Here is a 15,058-nt window from a genome sequence, read left to right on the forward strand (position 1 = left end):
CAGCCCAAAATACAGAGCTAATCAGGATAACAGTGTCACTTAACACTGCATTCAGTATGTTTGGTGTGTAGATATTGCACTGACTGGCACAGTCCTTGATACAGGTAAAATACAGATTTTAAAGATCATAGATTAAGTGATCAACTCAGGAGGCTCTTGAAGGCTCATGACGCTGCCTCAGGCCCCAACTGTCGCTGTGGGATGCACCTGGGGCACTGCTGTGGCAATTGGCTCCTGAGCCTGTGGCCATTCCTAGTCATTGCTTAGCCTGGGACCTGCCCTCCTCGGACCCTTCAAGTCAACTCGAGTTTTGAGGAAGGGAGAAGGCCAGGACTCTTTCCCACCTTGTCTGAAGCCCTGGAAGAAAATGGCCTGCATTTTTCCACCCTGCAACACTCATTGCTCTAATATTAGAGACTATTCTCATCCATCCTTGCTACCGGTAACACTGGGGATCATGTGCTTATTTTGACAAAATCCAATTTTTCTGCACTTTAATTTGGCATGTTATCTAACTGTGAAAACTCTGAGAGACAATAATTTCCAGAAAGAGATTTTTACCTGTGTTGCTCTTTCACATTCACACAAGAGGACTCAAAGTGCCTGTCATTTGCCCATTTGATGGCCAAGTAGAGAAATGAATGGCCTTTGTTCTATTAGCTCTCTACAAACAGGCATTATTTGTGTTTCTACCAGTGTGTATTCATTTTTAGAGGCATTCAGTCCCACATTACAGCTTCCAGTAATGATCTTTTTCTTCTGCCAAACCTATGACAGAAGTCAGGTTAAAACAAAGGAAAGCATTGGGGGAAAAAAGTCTAGGTATTTACATGTTGCTGGGATTTCAGTCTCCTGTTTCAGCTATTTCTGGCTCCTGTTCGCAACTGTCTTTTTTTTCCTTTTCTTTTCTGAGCTATAAAACACCAGAAGAATAATGCAAAAGGTGTAATAATAACTATTATTTAGGCAAGAGAGTGACTGGTTTTCCTCAGATGTATAGAAGGCATTTTAACAGGATCAGTTCTAAGTTGTCTTTCAATTTAGCCCAGCCTTTTAGCATGATGATTATACTGGCTTTTCATTTTCTGATGTCTGCACCAAGCTCGTGGACCCAAATGGTGAAAATGAATCCATCTTTTTTTAGATTGTATTGAAACCTAGATGCCTTCTGGGGAGAAAACATTCCAGAAATTCTGAATTCTTGATTTCTCATGGTCAGGTGCTTTTGAACTGTGTCAGGCTGAACAGCTGAAATGCTGTTTGAACTTTTTATCTAATACTCTCCATCGTCATCTACCTCATGTTCTGTAGATAACAAATCATAATTTTGTTTTCTTGTTGATGAATATCATTGTTCTGAGATGAAAGAAGTAGCTTTTCCCCCAGCATGACATCTTTCCAGCACACAGAAAGGAGGGGAGTGGAGAACCTAATGACTCCTAAGTGTAATAGCCAAATGCTTAAATTGCTATCATCGTGCCAGGGAACAACATTTTTGTGGCAAAGAGTGGCAAGGAAAGGGGGATATGTTTATTGTGTGAAAGAATCTGCATTTGCATTATTAGAACTCCACTCCTCTGCCCTGAGCTATCAGTTTTCCACTTTATGGTCCAACAGAGATTGGCACCATTGCAGATATATTTTGTTCTAGTCTTTCAGCAGAAACAATACCTGCTGTTACTCCCAAGTAGACAAACTGTCTACTGTGGGTATGTCTTTGACCAGCAGCACACAGAACACCCCCCTTTTCTGGGGAGGAAGCACATAGTAATTTGGGGGCTTAGCAACAAGAAGGAATTCAAAAGATCCATTTGGAAACTCCTAAGAGTTCTGTTACAGTTACTAGGAAGTCATCTGTGTCCATATATTTCCTTAGCACACCTAAAAACCTGATGTGTGTGTAGTGGTGCAGTGGGTTTAGTGCTGTGTGAAGTTGGCAAGATGTCCACGCTGGCCGGGCAGTTTTGAGAGTCCCCACCAAAACAGATGTGTGGTTCTCACTGAAGACTATGGAAAGGCTTCTAGTTACTATGAAGATCCAGGACAGGGGGCTGCAGGCATTTTAGCTAGTTTTCTCTGTCATCCCAAGTGTCTTCTCATAGAGCCTGCATAGACTCTTACATGCTGAGCAGCAGGTTGGAATACCATATACACTAGGCAGTTTCAGCAGTGGCTTGGGGGACATGCAGTCTCTCTCAAGTATTTGAAATGAAGTCTGTTCCTTGATAACACAGATTATGTGACTGCCTGAAGCACCAGAAAGTCTGTGCTGGCACTGTTAGTAGCAAGGCACTGCAGCTGGATCCCCATTGATCCAGCTGACAGAGGAACAGCTCCTGTCAACAAAAGAAGCCTGTCTGAGAGAAGGAACCTTGTACACCCAACAGAAGAGAGGTCTGAGTGGCAATATCAAGCATGTCATGAAGACACCAGAGCTGAAAAAGGCTCACAGTCAAATATAATGTGTCACAAGTGCCAATTAAATGCTTTTACAGTTTAATGCTTCATACTCTAGAAGAGAATAGGTCCAGAGGGCAGACTTCATTAAATTTACTTTTGGTTTCTCAAGCATGTTGTTCTGAGGAAACTGAAGGAGAGCTGCCTTGATGTCTTTTGACTTATAGTGGCCTTTGCAATCACCTTCTGTTGTAGTATTTTCATCTTCTACAAAACCTGGCAAATCTTTCCCTTAGAAATGCTAATTAAGTTATCTATCCAGACAATATGTGTGATTCTTCCGGAGAAAATCAAGCATTTCAATAATGACCTGCTATAGAGCACTGACTGGAAAAAAAGTTAGGCCTTTTTGTTCTCCTCCATCAATAAGAGCACAAGCATGATAGAATAAAGCAGAAACTCATTCTTATTCTGGCAAAATATGGGTATGTGAACCCAAATCCAGCCAAAAACAGAGAAAAGTGGGAATGAAATGGATAAGTGAATACGAATAATCACAAAAGCCTCTTTTCTTCCTCTTGTCATCTGTTCATAAACTCTTGGAACTTAATTCTGTTTAAATGTTGCTCCTTACAGAATGGCAGCCTCTGGATTTCTGTTTCATCAGAGAATGAGCTAGATACAGTATCATTTCCACATCAGTGGGCTCTCCTATTGGAGAAATTGGTTGGTTATGTATGACTAAACCCAAAAAATTCAATCTTTTTTATGTAGGAAGATTCCTTTTAATGAAATTTGCATATAAGGATAGGAGTTGCCTTTTTCCTACATCCAAGATTTTAATGCCTCTATAAATCCTCATTAAGAAGTTGTAGCTTTTAAATTGATTTAATTGCTTCTTTTTAAATCAAGAGTGGTTTCAGAATGAGGTCACATTTATTCTTTTCCCTGAGGGAAACCTGAGAAATAGGAATTTCTCTTGAGTTCCTTCTCCTGCTGGGTATTTGTGTGTAGAGCTTTGGGTGAACCACCAATTCTCAATGTATTGTGTGTGCCATGCTGGTCAGGTGAGGCTCCATAAGGGTCTTGGCCTGGGTTTAAAAATAGTAATAGCAGAGAACCCTGACTAGCTGGGAATGCTAGGCTGATGGGGCAGATGATACCAAGCAGCATCTGCAAATCGGTTCCAGGGGATCAGTGGTATATAAGGCAACAAGAAATAACAAGTCATTGGGCTGGCCAGCCACATGCTTTGTGTGTTGGAAGGTGGATCTCAGTCACTCCAGTGGTTATATTTAACAATTTGGCTGCTGATCAGTGTCTGAAGTTTGTTTACCCTGCCTGAACAGTTGCAAGTTGTGTTTGGCTCAAGCGCCAAGCGAGTACATTGATTGCACGTGTCACTGGGCCTACTGTTAGCAGCACAGTTACAAATGGCCTTGCTATTGTGAAAATCATCTTACAGTCTTCAATTATAGTTGCTGACTGTGGTGTGCTTGCAGCTAAATTCCTTGGGACATAGGAGGATCCTGCCTGGTGCTTGGTGCTGCAAGACTGCCTGTCACAGGATAACGTTGGCAGGCTGTGCCAGAAAAATGCTGAGGCTGCAAACTGTCATCATAAGGTGTCAGCAGATATCACTTCAGCAGAGGCTGGGAGTCCCCGTATCACAGACACCAGTCCGGTTCCAGTTTGCTGTACAGCCTGTAGCTTGTTGTCTCCACAAGAATTTAAAGAGTACAACAGCTCTTCATCCTGATTGTAAAACAGGATTTTGGGTACAGTTGAAACTGTGGCTCTAATCCAAAACTTTCTTCAGCTGAGCAGTGACAATCAACACAAGTCCCATATTGAGCCCCGTGTTAGTATCCATGTGAAGGGCAACTTTGTTTTTCTCGGATTCTCAGAACTTCTTGTGTTTGAACTGCAGACATGCCCTTTGAAAAACAGAGAGATTTATTTATAATTGGCTAGATTTGCAAGCTTGCTTTATTACATTATTTCCTGCCCAGAGTTTCTTAATACTGAATAGAAATTATTATGAAAACTTCTTACTTCAGGGCATTTCCAGGCTAGCAGGGCTGAAGTAGAACCTGTCATTGCTGGCCAGTTTTATTTCTGGAAAAATCTACTAAACTGAGCCAGAGTTCAAGTCCACAAGGGGAACATATACACAATAACATTCATGCACGCACTCAGTGAGTTGGTTCCAGCTTCTGTTGTAGGACTTTCAGCCTTATGCCTTTAAACTATACATAAGCAGTTGCTTTGCTAACTAACTTGATGGCCATCTTTTTTCTTGCAGTGACCTGTAAAAATTTTTTGCATATGTATCTCAGAGTCAGGAATATCCCTGTTTTTCTGTTTTGCCAACTCACTGGCTGTCAGTGGAGTAAAAGTGGGAGGGAGGGGGGAGAATCAAACTCAGCATGAAGTATGGGACTTCAGCCTAAAACGTAATATGGAATCTTTACCTCTGAGCAGAACTGTGGTATCTTATGCCAGAAAACAATACAGGCTCAGCCAACTGGGGATTAGCTGTTATTATTCCGGCTTTTTGCTGCTAATTTTTTTATGCTAAACCCATAAGCAGAATAAAAAATCAACTCACTTTAGAGGTGGTAAAGAACTGGGCAGGGAGTTGGTACTCACCTGTGATTTCCTCACTCTGGTACTGCGTGCCCAACATTTTCCATATGCTGAGAGACCTCCAGAGCTCTGCATGATCTGCCTTTACTGCTATAAAGGCATTTAACCACAATAGCAATACACTTCATAGGAACACCTTTAGAAATATGCAAGAGCTTCACCCAAAGCCTGTTGAACTTATAAGTGCATTTTCTTGATTTTAATGGGGTTTGGATTAGATTGTCAGGGAACTGAATGGAGCTGCTTCTGAGATTTTGTGTGGTAACAATCTGCAGTTCAAGCCTCTGACCACACTTCAGCAATTTGAAACTCAAAAGATTTCAGTGTGGAAAGTCTGTGCTTCATTACCCTGCTTTACGGGGAGGAAGCTTAACATGTAATAGAAATGAGTATGAAAACTGCTTACTTCAGAACATTTCCAGGCACAACTTGGTGCAGTAATCCATTTTCGTTCCTGGTGGGGTCTTCCTTCCCAGCCCTTTATGGATTGAAAAAGACTTCATCTCCCTAAACCCCCCAGGATATATTAAGATCAGGACTAGAATGCCTTGGAAAAGGAAGTTTCCATCCCACAGAAACTTCAGAATTTCAACATTGGTTCTAGTTTCAAACTAAGACGAGGAGTTGACATTTCAAAGCTTTTCAGAGAGTGAAATATTCCCCAGACCCCTGATTCAAAAATGTCAGTATTTTGTTTCAAACGATGTCCACCAAACCATTACTCTGAGCTGTAGATTAGAGGTACAATATCCCTATTCACTCCTTTGCCTATCAATCAAGCTGATCAAGCAGTATCTTCTGTGGTGCTTATTTTCATGACAGGTCCTCAGCCACCCCTAGTCAGATAAGTATGTTCATAGGTCGGTGTCTCAGCAGGCTTTTCTAGCTCTGCAGCCTAAGTGAATCTACTTTTCCTGGTAGCTGGGTCTTTCCTAGTGTGTTGCATGTTTGGCATCCCTGATGACAGCCATTTCAAAACCTCCTCTCTGTGTTTTGTTCATGTTATAGGTGGATGCTGAAAGAAACAATTCTGCCTTCCTGTTCCTTGCTAACTCTCTGCACATTTCTGGGGGGATGGTGATGTATTTTCACCCATACCTTCATCTTTTGTAGTGAATTCTCTGCAGCCTTGACAGAGAGTGAAAATTATGTCATGGAAATGACATATTCTCATCTCAACTCAGCCAAAGCTATGTTGCTTCTGCTCAAAGAGACAAAAGTTATTATCCTCATGAACTGTGTATTTTTTCAGGAGCACTTTAATATTTTCTTGTCTGATCTTTTGCTTTCATAAGAGTCCAGCCTCATGTTTTCACGTAAGAGCTACTAAAAAGTAATATAAGAGATCTGGAGTAGTGTTTTTCATTGTAAAGCATCAGTGACTCCATTGCAAACACTACCAAGCTTCTTACTGAATGTAATTACCTCCAAAAGATGGAAGAAGAATTTCCATAGGTAGTGAAGGGGGGAAAAAAAAAAAGAAAAAAACAGTGAACTTTTGGGAACATTTTTATTTCAGGCATCAGTTAATCACTTATAAGGGGTTTTAATGAAAATTTCGTACATATTCCCAGAGCTCTGGATATCTATGAAGACACATAATCTAACAGAGTAAAGCAAAATCTCTGCAGAAACCGTGGTGAGAAATAGGAAATTTATTTAATTTCATCAGAATTTCTAATAGCATAAAATTTTCTGAGAGACTACCAAATACAGGAAGATTAAAACACATTTTGTACATACCACATAAGTTTTGGTGTTCACAAGAGGTCTCCATTTTGCTCATACTTCCATTTGAAATACAGCATTTCAGCAAAATAATTATTTTTATGCTATACACTGGCAATTGCTGTCCATCTCAAAAAGAGAAAAAGAGCAATAAACCTCAATATAACTTCCTTTCACACCTGAGATTTTCCTGGCAGTTTCCTCTACAAGTTGTGGCCTAGCTTCAAATTGGTCAATTTATAAATTAACTTTAATCAGAGTACAGCCCATGGCAATGTGTGAGCTGATGATTCATAAAGTAAAAAAGTTGTAAAGTAGTAAAGGCTGGTTTTGAAATTGTTTGCCTCATACCTGGATTTAAGATCCATCCCTTTTCACATCCAGGCAGTTGACATGTTCTTTTCAAAATAGGCGAAGGCATGCAGATTTGAACACCACGCTAGACTGAACTGTTGAGTGAATATAAAATATGTTATGAGCAGATATAAAAGGGAATTCTGGCCTTTCCTCTGATATCTGGGTTCCTCAGCAGGACCCTACTCACTGTGGGTGCTAGTGAGTTGTAATGTGCTTGAAGGAAATTAATCTGATTTGTAGGCATTATGGCATACAGTTTTCAGATCATGCAAGTAATTTTTTTCACATCTTGTCTATACAGAGACATTCATGAAAGCTGAAGCAAACCAGTCTGTGTATATCAAAGGTGCTTCAGCTCCTGTAGGGTATTCTGATTGAGAAAAAAAATAGACTTAAATCTTACATGGTATCACTGATATAATTTATATATCTGTACTTGGAAGTTCTGTATGGAGTAGTCACAGTCAAGATAATCTTAACTTTGCTTCAGCTATCTAACCATTATTTGTCATGGTGTTTCTAACGTGATAAAATGTCTCCTGCAGTCTTGGTATGACTAGGTTTTCAGGGAAATGTATCATTTATGCTTGACTGTTACTCCATTAGCCCTCATTAATTCCACTGGAGACATAATATAATGCAGAAGCACAGGAGACTGACCTCGTTCTAACCCAGTAGAAGTGGGTAAAATCAAAGAAATTTAACGATAGCTTTCATCAAACCTGAATCTAAACCTATAATGATTTAAATTCAATTAATTATACTATCAATATGACAGATAACCAAGGAAACTGCTATTGTGCCACTAGTAAAATAATGATGTTAGAAATGGGAATTGAATTGCTAAAAGTAAATACTGGATATTAATTAAAGCCTGCATTTTCACAGGCAAGTGAAGAGAAAGTGTCAAACCCAGAAGTACATCTCACTCTAGCAGGGATCTGCAACTCTGCACAAGTAGATTTGCACATATAAGGAATATTAGTCTGAATGTTTAAGTGGGCAAGTTATGTATGCAGCTTTTATGAGCCTGGATGATAAGTGCCCTATTTGCTCTTATCAGTTTCTAGGACTCAGATCTCCAATTTAACTGAAACTCACAGATGCAGGAAAATTTAAAGCTGAAATAAGCACTTCCTTTAAAATTCCCTGTGTTTGTATATGTTCCATGTTTGGCTAAGAGTCTGAGGACAAACTCTTTAGAAGTAGAATTTATATACAAACATTTTTTCATTACTTACTTTGCATGCCAGAATGCTAGGAGGGCTTTCATTTTCTAGTATGTATAAAGATAATTATAACACTGTATGGACTTGCTTGATTTCTTGGATTTCAATTATTTATGTGCAAAATTCATAACTGGGATGCAGAATTCAATGTTCAAACAGAAGGCCTACACTGGCACTATGCTAAATAAATTTCTATTCCATTTCTTTAATTTTAAATGTATTTAATTAAAAATTTATATTTTATTCTCCTGGGAACTATAGTTTTTTGCAAACTGAGAAGCCTAGTTTATCTATTCAAGTTTTAAAATTTTGAACCAAACAACTTGCACGTAAGCATAAAGCCAGTTTCAGAGCAGGTAATTGCATTTCTGACTCTCAGTTCTTTTGTTTTAACCATTCCCTTCTTCTTTGTCAGATCTTTAACAATGTCTGAACACAGGCATTGGTAGTGAGGAATGGGATTGTTGTCAAAGATAATTAAAACCACATGGTTTTCCCAACTGCATAGCAGGTAAAATTTCACTGAGATCTCAGCCATGTTCCTGTTTATCTGTGCTGCTCTTTACTTTTCTCCTATCTGTCTTCTTATCTATTTCAGGAATATTTCTTTGTGAAACTCTAAGAAGTGTAATTTCTGATAGAACTCTGACCACAAAATATTCACAATGCCCGAAAAAAACAACCTCCAACAATAGTCTTTTCTTTCTCTGGACTGCAAAAGCCATTGAGTACTAACCTGCTCACTATCTCACGTCTGAATTCAGTTCAAACTCCCAGCCAGATTTGCTCAGCCTCTTTCATTGCTAAGGTACTTTATGGCCCACTAGAGATGCTGAGAGAGAAATTTGGCAGTAATTAGTTGCAGAGATGGATCGAGCAGTCAGTCAGTAGGTGCTCACATTGAACTGCACATCTTTCTTTCTTGCCAGATCGTTGGCTGTGACCGCCAGCTGGGAAGCGCTGTCAAGGAAGATAACTGTGGGGTCTGCAATGGCGATGGGTCCACCTGCCGGCTGGTTCGGGGCCAGTATAAGTCCCAGCTCTCAGCAAATAAACGTAAGCTATCCTTTCTGGTAAAGTGCCATCTTCCCCTCTTAGTGAAATGTGTGTTTCTTGCAAGATAGATTTCACCCCACTCTTTTTCAGGCAGTTGAATGATTATAGTCAGTCTGGTTGTCCCCACAGTTTGTTCCGTCTTGGGTTAAATCAGGCTTCCTCAGACCACAGCTCTGGCTGCAGGGGTGCACAGAGGATTGTAGAAATGTGTCACCAGGATATTCCCCATCTCAGCTAGCTAGTTGCTTGGGAGGAGCAGGAGAACAAGAAGAGCTGTCTCTACCCACACTGCTCTGGCTGTATTAGCTGGCTAGGCACAGGACTCAGTCCACGCTGCTCTGAACAGAGTAGTTTATGCTGCTCTGCTGCAGAGGGGGACACTGCGGGGATGGTGGTGCCGACCTGGCACAGTGCTCCCGCCCAGAGTTACATCCACAGCATGTCTGCCTGCATGCTGAGCATGGTGACTTAAGTCGTCAGGAGGTACCTACATGGATGGGTATGGACAGACGTGGGCCTTCCCACACACTGTCTGAGCCAGCTTCAGCTCAGAGCGGTAAAGTATCATTAGTGTGCCCCAGTGACAGGGTTAGTTTATCCTGGACCCCAGGCAGGATTTTCAGCCTGGTTACAGCACCATAGATGGAGCTATAAAAGTTTTGGGATGAGAGATAGGGCATGTCTGGTCAGTTTGAAGGAAGGGTAAAGAGGTAGGTGTATTGTCATGCCTGTGTAGACACACCTAAGCAAGCATGTGTGCTAGCCTGTAAACCTGCCTCCAGCCCTACTCAGTGGCATTAGAGTTTAATCAGATCAGCTCTGCCATTCTGGAGCGCTTTTTCCGGTGCTGAATAGCACATGACCTAAAAGATTCAAATAGCAGTGTAACATCTGCTGTAGACCATGTGTGTACACCTTAGGATTTCTGTATAGATAACATTCAGTTTCTGTGAGGAGCAGTGAGAGGTGCTTTTTACAAAAGCTTCTCTCTGTCAGAGAATAACTGCTTGGGCATGGAGCACAGCACACAGAGCAGTAATTAGCACAGTGCACCTCTGGGTCTGTGTTTGCTAACCAAGAGGGAGAGAGTGGGAGAAAGAAAAAGAGAGAGAAGGAAGGAAGGAAGGAAGCAAGCAAGCAAGCAAGCAAGGAAGGAAGGAAAAACTATTTTGCATGAAGGAAGGAAAGGAATAATCCTCACAAGAGTTTCATTGCTAAGGCAGAACTGCACATTAGAGGGCAAAGGAAATAATTCACAAAGATTTAGGAATGGAATTTCACCTCATTGTTACTGTTTCTGCAATGTGCAGGAACAGATTCAGAAATCTCCAGGCTGCTTGAGACATGATAGTATTTGTGAACTTTTTTGGCAAATGTCTTTTTCTGTAGGAATAATTCATGTTTTTCAGTTGCTTTGTGGTAAAAAGGTGCTCCTCTCTTTTCTACTGAGGATAAAGGCACTAATATATTATGCACAGTACTAAAATGTTAGTAAAATAGAGTCCCTACTCCCAATGGTTTGCTATTTAAGTATAAAGAATGCTATATAGGTAGAAGAGCAGATGGCAGAGAGCATAGTCTTAGAGTGAGACAATGTGAAAAACATGTTAGAGAATGGATGGTTCAGACATATTTGCATGCAAATAATTGTTATACAGAACTGAAGCAGATAATCAGATTTTGTATACACTCTGTATAAACCACGTGGCATCATTCTCTCTCCTGCTGTAGATATACATGGTGTTATGCAACACAGTAAGAATTTCAAATATATTACAAGTAAGTGCTCCTTACAATTGTAAAGACACACTTACAGATCTCCTTCACATGTGTGAATTAATATGAATTCTTTTTGAGGTTTTCTTCCAAACAGTGTATGTACATGCTGTGAAAATTTGAGATTTTAAATGTTGAAAAGCTTTTAAAAATCTAGTCTGTGTTTATTTTCTGCATTTATCGTCCTCAGCACTGTTTAAACACTTGTCACTTTGGCACTTTGTCTGTGTCAGCATCTTGCTTATTTGTCACTGTAAACGCATCTACATAAGCATATCTGGGATCAGGGTCTGATTTATTTGCTGGAACAACTGAATTACATTTGGCTAGTCAATAGCTTAATTCCAAGTTATGTCTATAAAATAATCCATGTTTCTCAAGAATTATGTCTATTTTGTCCATGGTGTGAACAAGGCATTAAAAGCCTATGTGAGCCAGACTGCTGTGCAGTGTAAGAAAAATCAGAAGGGGCATGTGCAGCAGTGACCAGATATCAGCAGAGGTGTTCTATGGGCCCACTTGGGATTTTTATTTGCCTAACAGAGCACAGCATTCAATTTTGAGGGCTGTGCTAGGGCAGTTGGACAGTGAACTTTATTCCAGAGCTGTCCCAATAGTTTCTCAAGTTGTTTATAACTCAAAACCACCCCACACACAGTCTTGAGCTCATCATACTGAATTTGTTTTCTCCTGGTCCTCATATCCAGCTCCCTTCTCCATGCTGTTTATGTCATGCAAATGCACAGGAGAAGGGTAGGACTAGGAAGAAATTCATAGAGCTTTTAAACACTTAGCACTCACTATGGGAACAGCTTCCTCAGTATTTATAGGGGTAGTATACATCTCCCAGTGGCCTCAGAAACAGAAGCATAGCAGGGCAGGAGGCAGTGTGACGTTTAATTCTCTCTTACATTTTTATGAAAAAAGAAGCACCTGTGTCTATGCTCTTCTTTCTATTAAAAAAAACAAAAAACAAACAAACAAAAAAGAGCTACAAAATACTTCGTTCATTCCAGAAATATCCTTTTCTCTTAGTCCTAATCTGGGGTGGTTCAATCTTTCTAAGTCTGCAGAAAGTGAATCTTTCGGGTTTTTATAACATCTCCTTTTGGAAAGAGTGTATGTATCTTCCTGTGGAGATGACCTGTATTTAAGCAGGCTTCTTGGTATTCACCAAGGAGCTAGAGAGTTGAACCCATAACTGAATTCTGCTGATCGCCTTGTGCAAAGTTATTATTTCTCTAAAAAAAGACTGACATCTACTAGTGAAGCAGATTACTTTTAGAAGAGAATTGTAGAAATTGCTATGCTGAGGCAGAATAGATATTTATCTGATTACTCTTACCATTGTTGTAAAAATAGATGCAGTTTCAGATTTCCATTGAATATCAGTAGTAATGGGGAAATAGAAACAACTCAATTTTTCATCATGAGAACTGGCAGTTAGACCATTTGGACAAAATCCAAATTCAAAATCTAAAACCAGAAGAAACTGTTGTCTCATGGGAATCTGATGTATGTACCTGACATATAACCTTTGCCTAGATCCTGGCACTTTCTTCATAGCCCTGGGCCACTGTCCTCTCAGTTATCTGAGACTCTCCTTTGCCTCCCTATGCATCTTTTCTGGAGGAAACCAACCACCTGTTAACACCCTTTGCGTCTTCAGAGTGCTCCACGTGGCTGCTCCACAATCTGCCTCTCTGCTTATTGTTGGAGAGAGCTGTGACTAAATGTTACCATGCTTACTTTCACATGTCTCTTCACAGGAAATGTCTCCTTCTTATCACTGTTAACCTCAGGAAATCATCCTTCAGTCCCTACTGCTTCTGCTTTGTGAAAGCAGGAAGCACTGTGATAAGCATAAATCCCACTGAACTTTGCATTTCACATAAAGTGTGCTAGAATTTCAAATGGAGAGCAATGACGAGATCAGGTGAAATATAGTCCTCGCAATACCCTGGAGCAGAGGAGACATGCTAAGAATATATGATATATAAGCTTGCATGATCTTTAAACTATCCAATTTTTCTGTGACGTATCAGTGAGTTGTTAACTCTCCAGCACAGAGCTCATAACTGAGAGTCAGTCAAATATGATAATGACATGGGACTGCCTTTAAATAAGACTTATAAAAAGACGATTAAGACTTTTTGAAAAATTGAAGTTATTGTTTTCCCAGACCCATTCCAATAAGCGTGATATATAGAGAGCAAAATGATATGTCATACTCAGGGATTTTGTTCTCCAAAATGGATAAAATGTATTTATCCTACTGGGTATCTTGAATATGAGTGCCAGAATGGTACCAATAAAATCAGTATTAGACTATCAATATTTAATGAATTTTGTTAAGACTTGAATATTTGTCTTTTCAAATAGAAAATTTGAATTCTGTGTAGAAATGAAAGAGGTCTATCTTTGCTAATTAACGTGATATCAGAGACATGTGGGAGCCAAGTGTATGTTGAATACAGTTTAACCCCAGTGTTGTAGAAGTCTTAGGAGACACTGAAATTTCTGGATAGGTTGAGGAAAGGTATCAAATCAGATTTTGAAAATGGAGACAAGGTTCAGAAGAGCCTGGGCACATGAACATGCTTTATCTCCATGCAACTCTTGTGACACTCAGAGATTTATCAGACTGCCTACATTTGTCCCCTCACTTCTGGGATATTAAGAGGCCACAAAAGTATGAATATTTCATCCCATGAAGCTCTCCAGTATAAAAGTGTCAGAAATTCCTATGAAGCATGACTGAATTTAAAATTTGAAAGGGTTCTAGTTCACATTTTTGAGATATTATAGGTTTGGATGAATGAACATGTTGTTTAAAAGAATTCTCTGCTTCTTGTAGTTTTCCCTCTTTCTGTTGCTTCTCTTCACTTTTTGACATAAAATGACAATGTTAATAATTATTTTGCTGGTAACTGAGAATCCTGATTTAGCTAGGCTGGAATAGTTTTCACAGTTTGGTCTGGTCATAAACTTAAGGCCCCAGCTTATATGTTTGGATGGAAGATAATATGCTTTTATTGGCTGAGTTAGCCTTACCTGACAAAGCAACACATTGCTTTAAGAACAGAGCTATCGTTCTTGCTAGCAGGCATTACATGACGCAGATGTGAACAATTCTAATGAACAGACAGTGAAAGGGACTTTGTTCCTCTCATGTCTACCACCTCCCCCCAAAAAATCCTGTTAGGATCCTGCATACTTTTTCTTTCCCAACTTCTAGTTATAGGAGATGGAGGCAGAAAGGACAGGGAAAGGTGAATGAAGAACCTAGGCATGCTGGTTAGTCCAGGACAACGTTCTCTGAGCACCCACTCTATGACCCAGGCATAGAGTTGGGAGCATTTTCTAGCATCTTTCCACACCTTTCCTTCCTGTCTCCCTTCAGGACATTACTGAGGTTGCTGCCTGTGTAGAAATGCTGACCTAACTAACTTTCACAGCAGCATGTGACCTACATGCTAATTTACACCTCAGTTTAAATCCAGTTGGCAAAGCTCCCAAGGACTTCATAGGTGCAAGATCCTGCTCTAAGACCTGTTTACATGACAGCCCATTAGGGCTTCAGTTTTTCCAGGGGCTTTCCGTTAGTGGTGTGGAAAGGGAAGCAGAATTATAGCACTTCTAGTCATTAAAATAAAAGGTGTGAAAGGGAAGGCATGCCTGAGGGCAGTGGGAGATCATCACATAGCATGGGAAGGGTCATGGAGAAGCTGTAGGGTTCAACTGGGAAAGAGTCACGTGAAGAAATGGTCTGTTCTGGTTAAATATCAGAATAGGCTTCTGCTTCTCTACTTCACCACAAACACCAATTCAAAAGACTTGGAAGAGGTTTAAGTGGAGTCGTGGTG

At 40.1% G+C, this 15,058-nt stretch overlaps 1 protein-coding gene across 1 annotated transcript in view; it reads left to right on the top strand.

Moving 5' to 3' along the window:
- ADAMTSL1 (ADAMTS like 1) overlaps positions 1-15,058 on the top strand; it is a gene marked incomplete at both ends in the record, with an annotated part of 200,599 nt that overhangs the window by 51,950 nt on the left and 133,591 nt on the right. Inside the window, one exon of the mRNA XM_082335407.1 lies at positions 9,290-9,416. Within this exon, the coding sequence (XP_082191533.1) occupies positions 9,290-9,416 (127 nt within the window). The remainder of the gene's footprint in view (positions 1-9,289; positions 9,417-15,058) is intronic.

This window comes from Platalea leucorodia (genome assembly GCF_965183815.1).
Source record: "Platalea leucorodia genome assembly, chromosome: Z".
Classification (NCBI taxonomy): Eukaryota; Metazoa; Chordata; class Aves; order Pelecaniformes; family Threskiornithidae; genus Platalea; species Platalea leucorodia.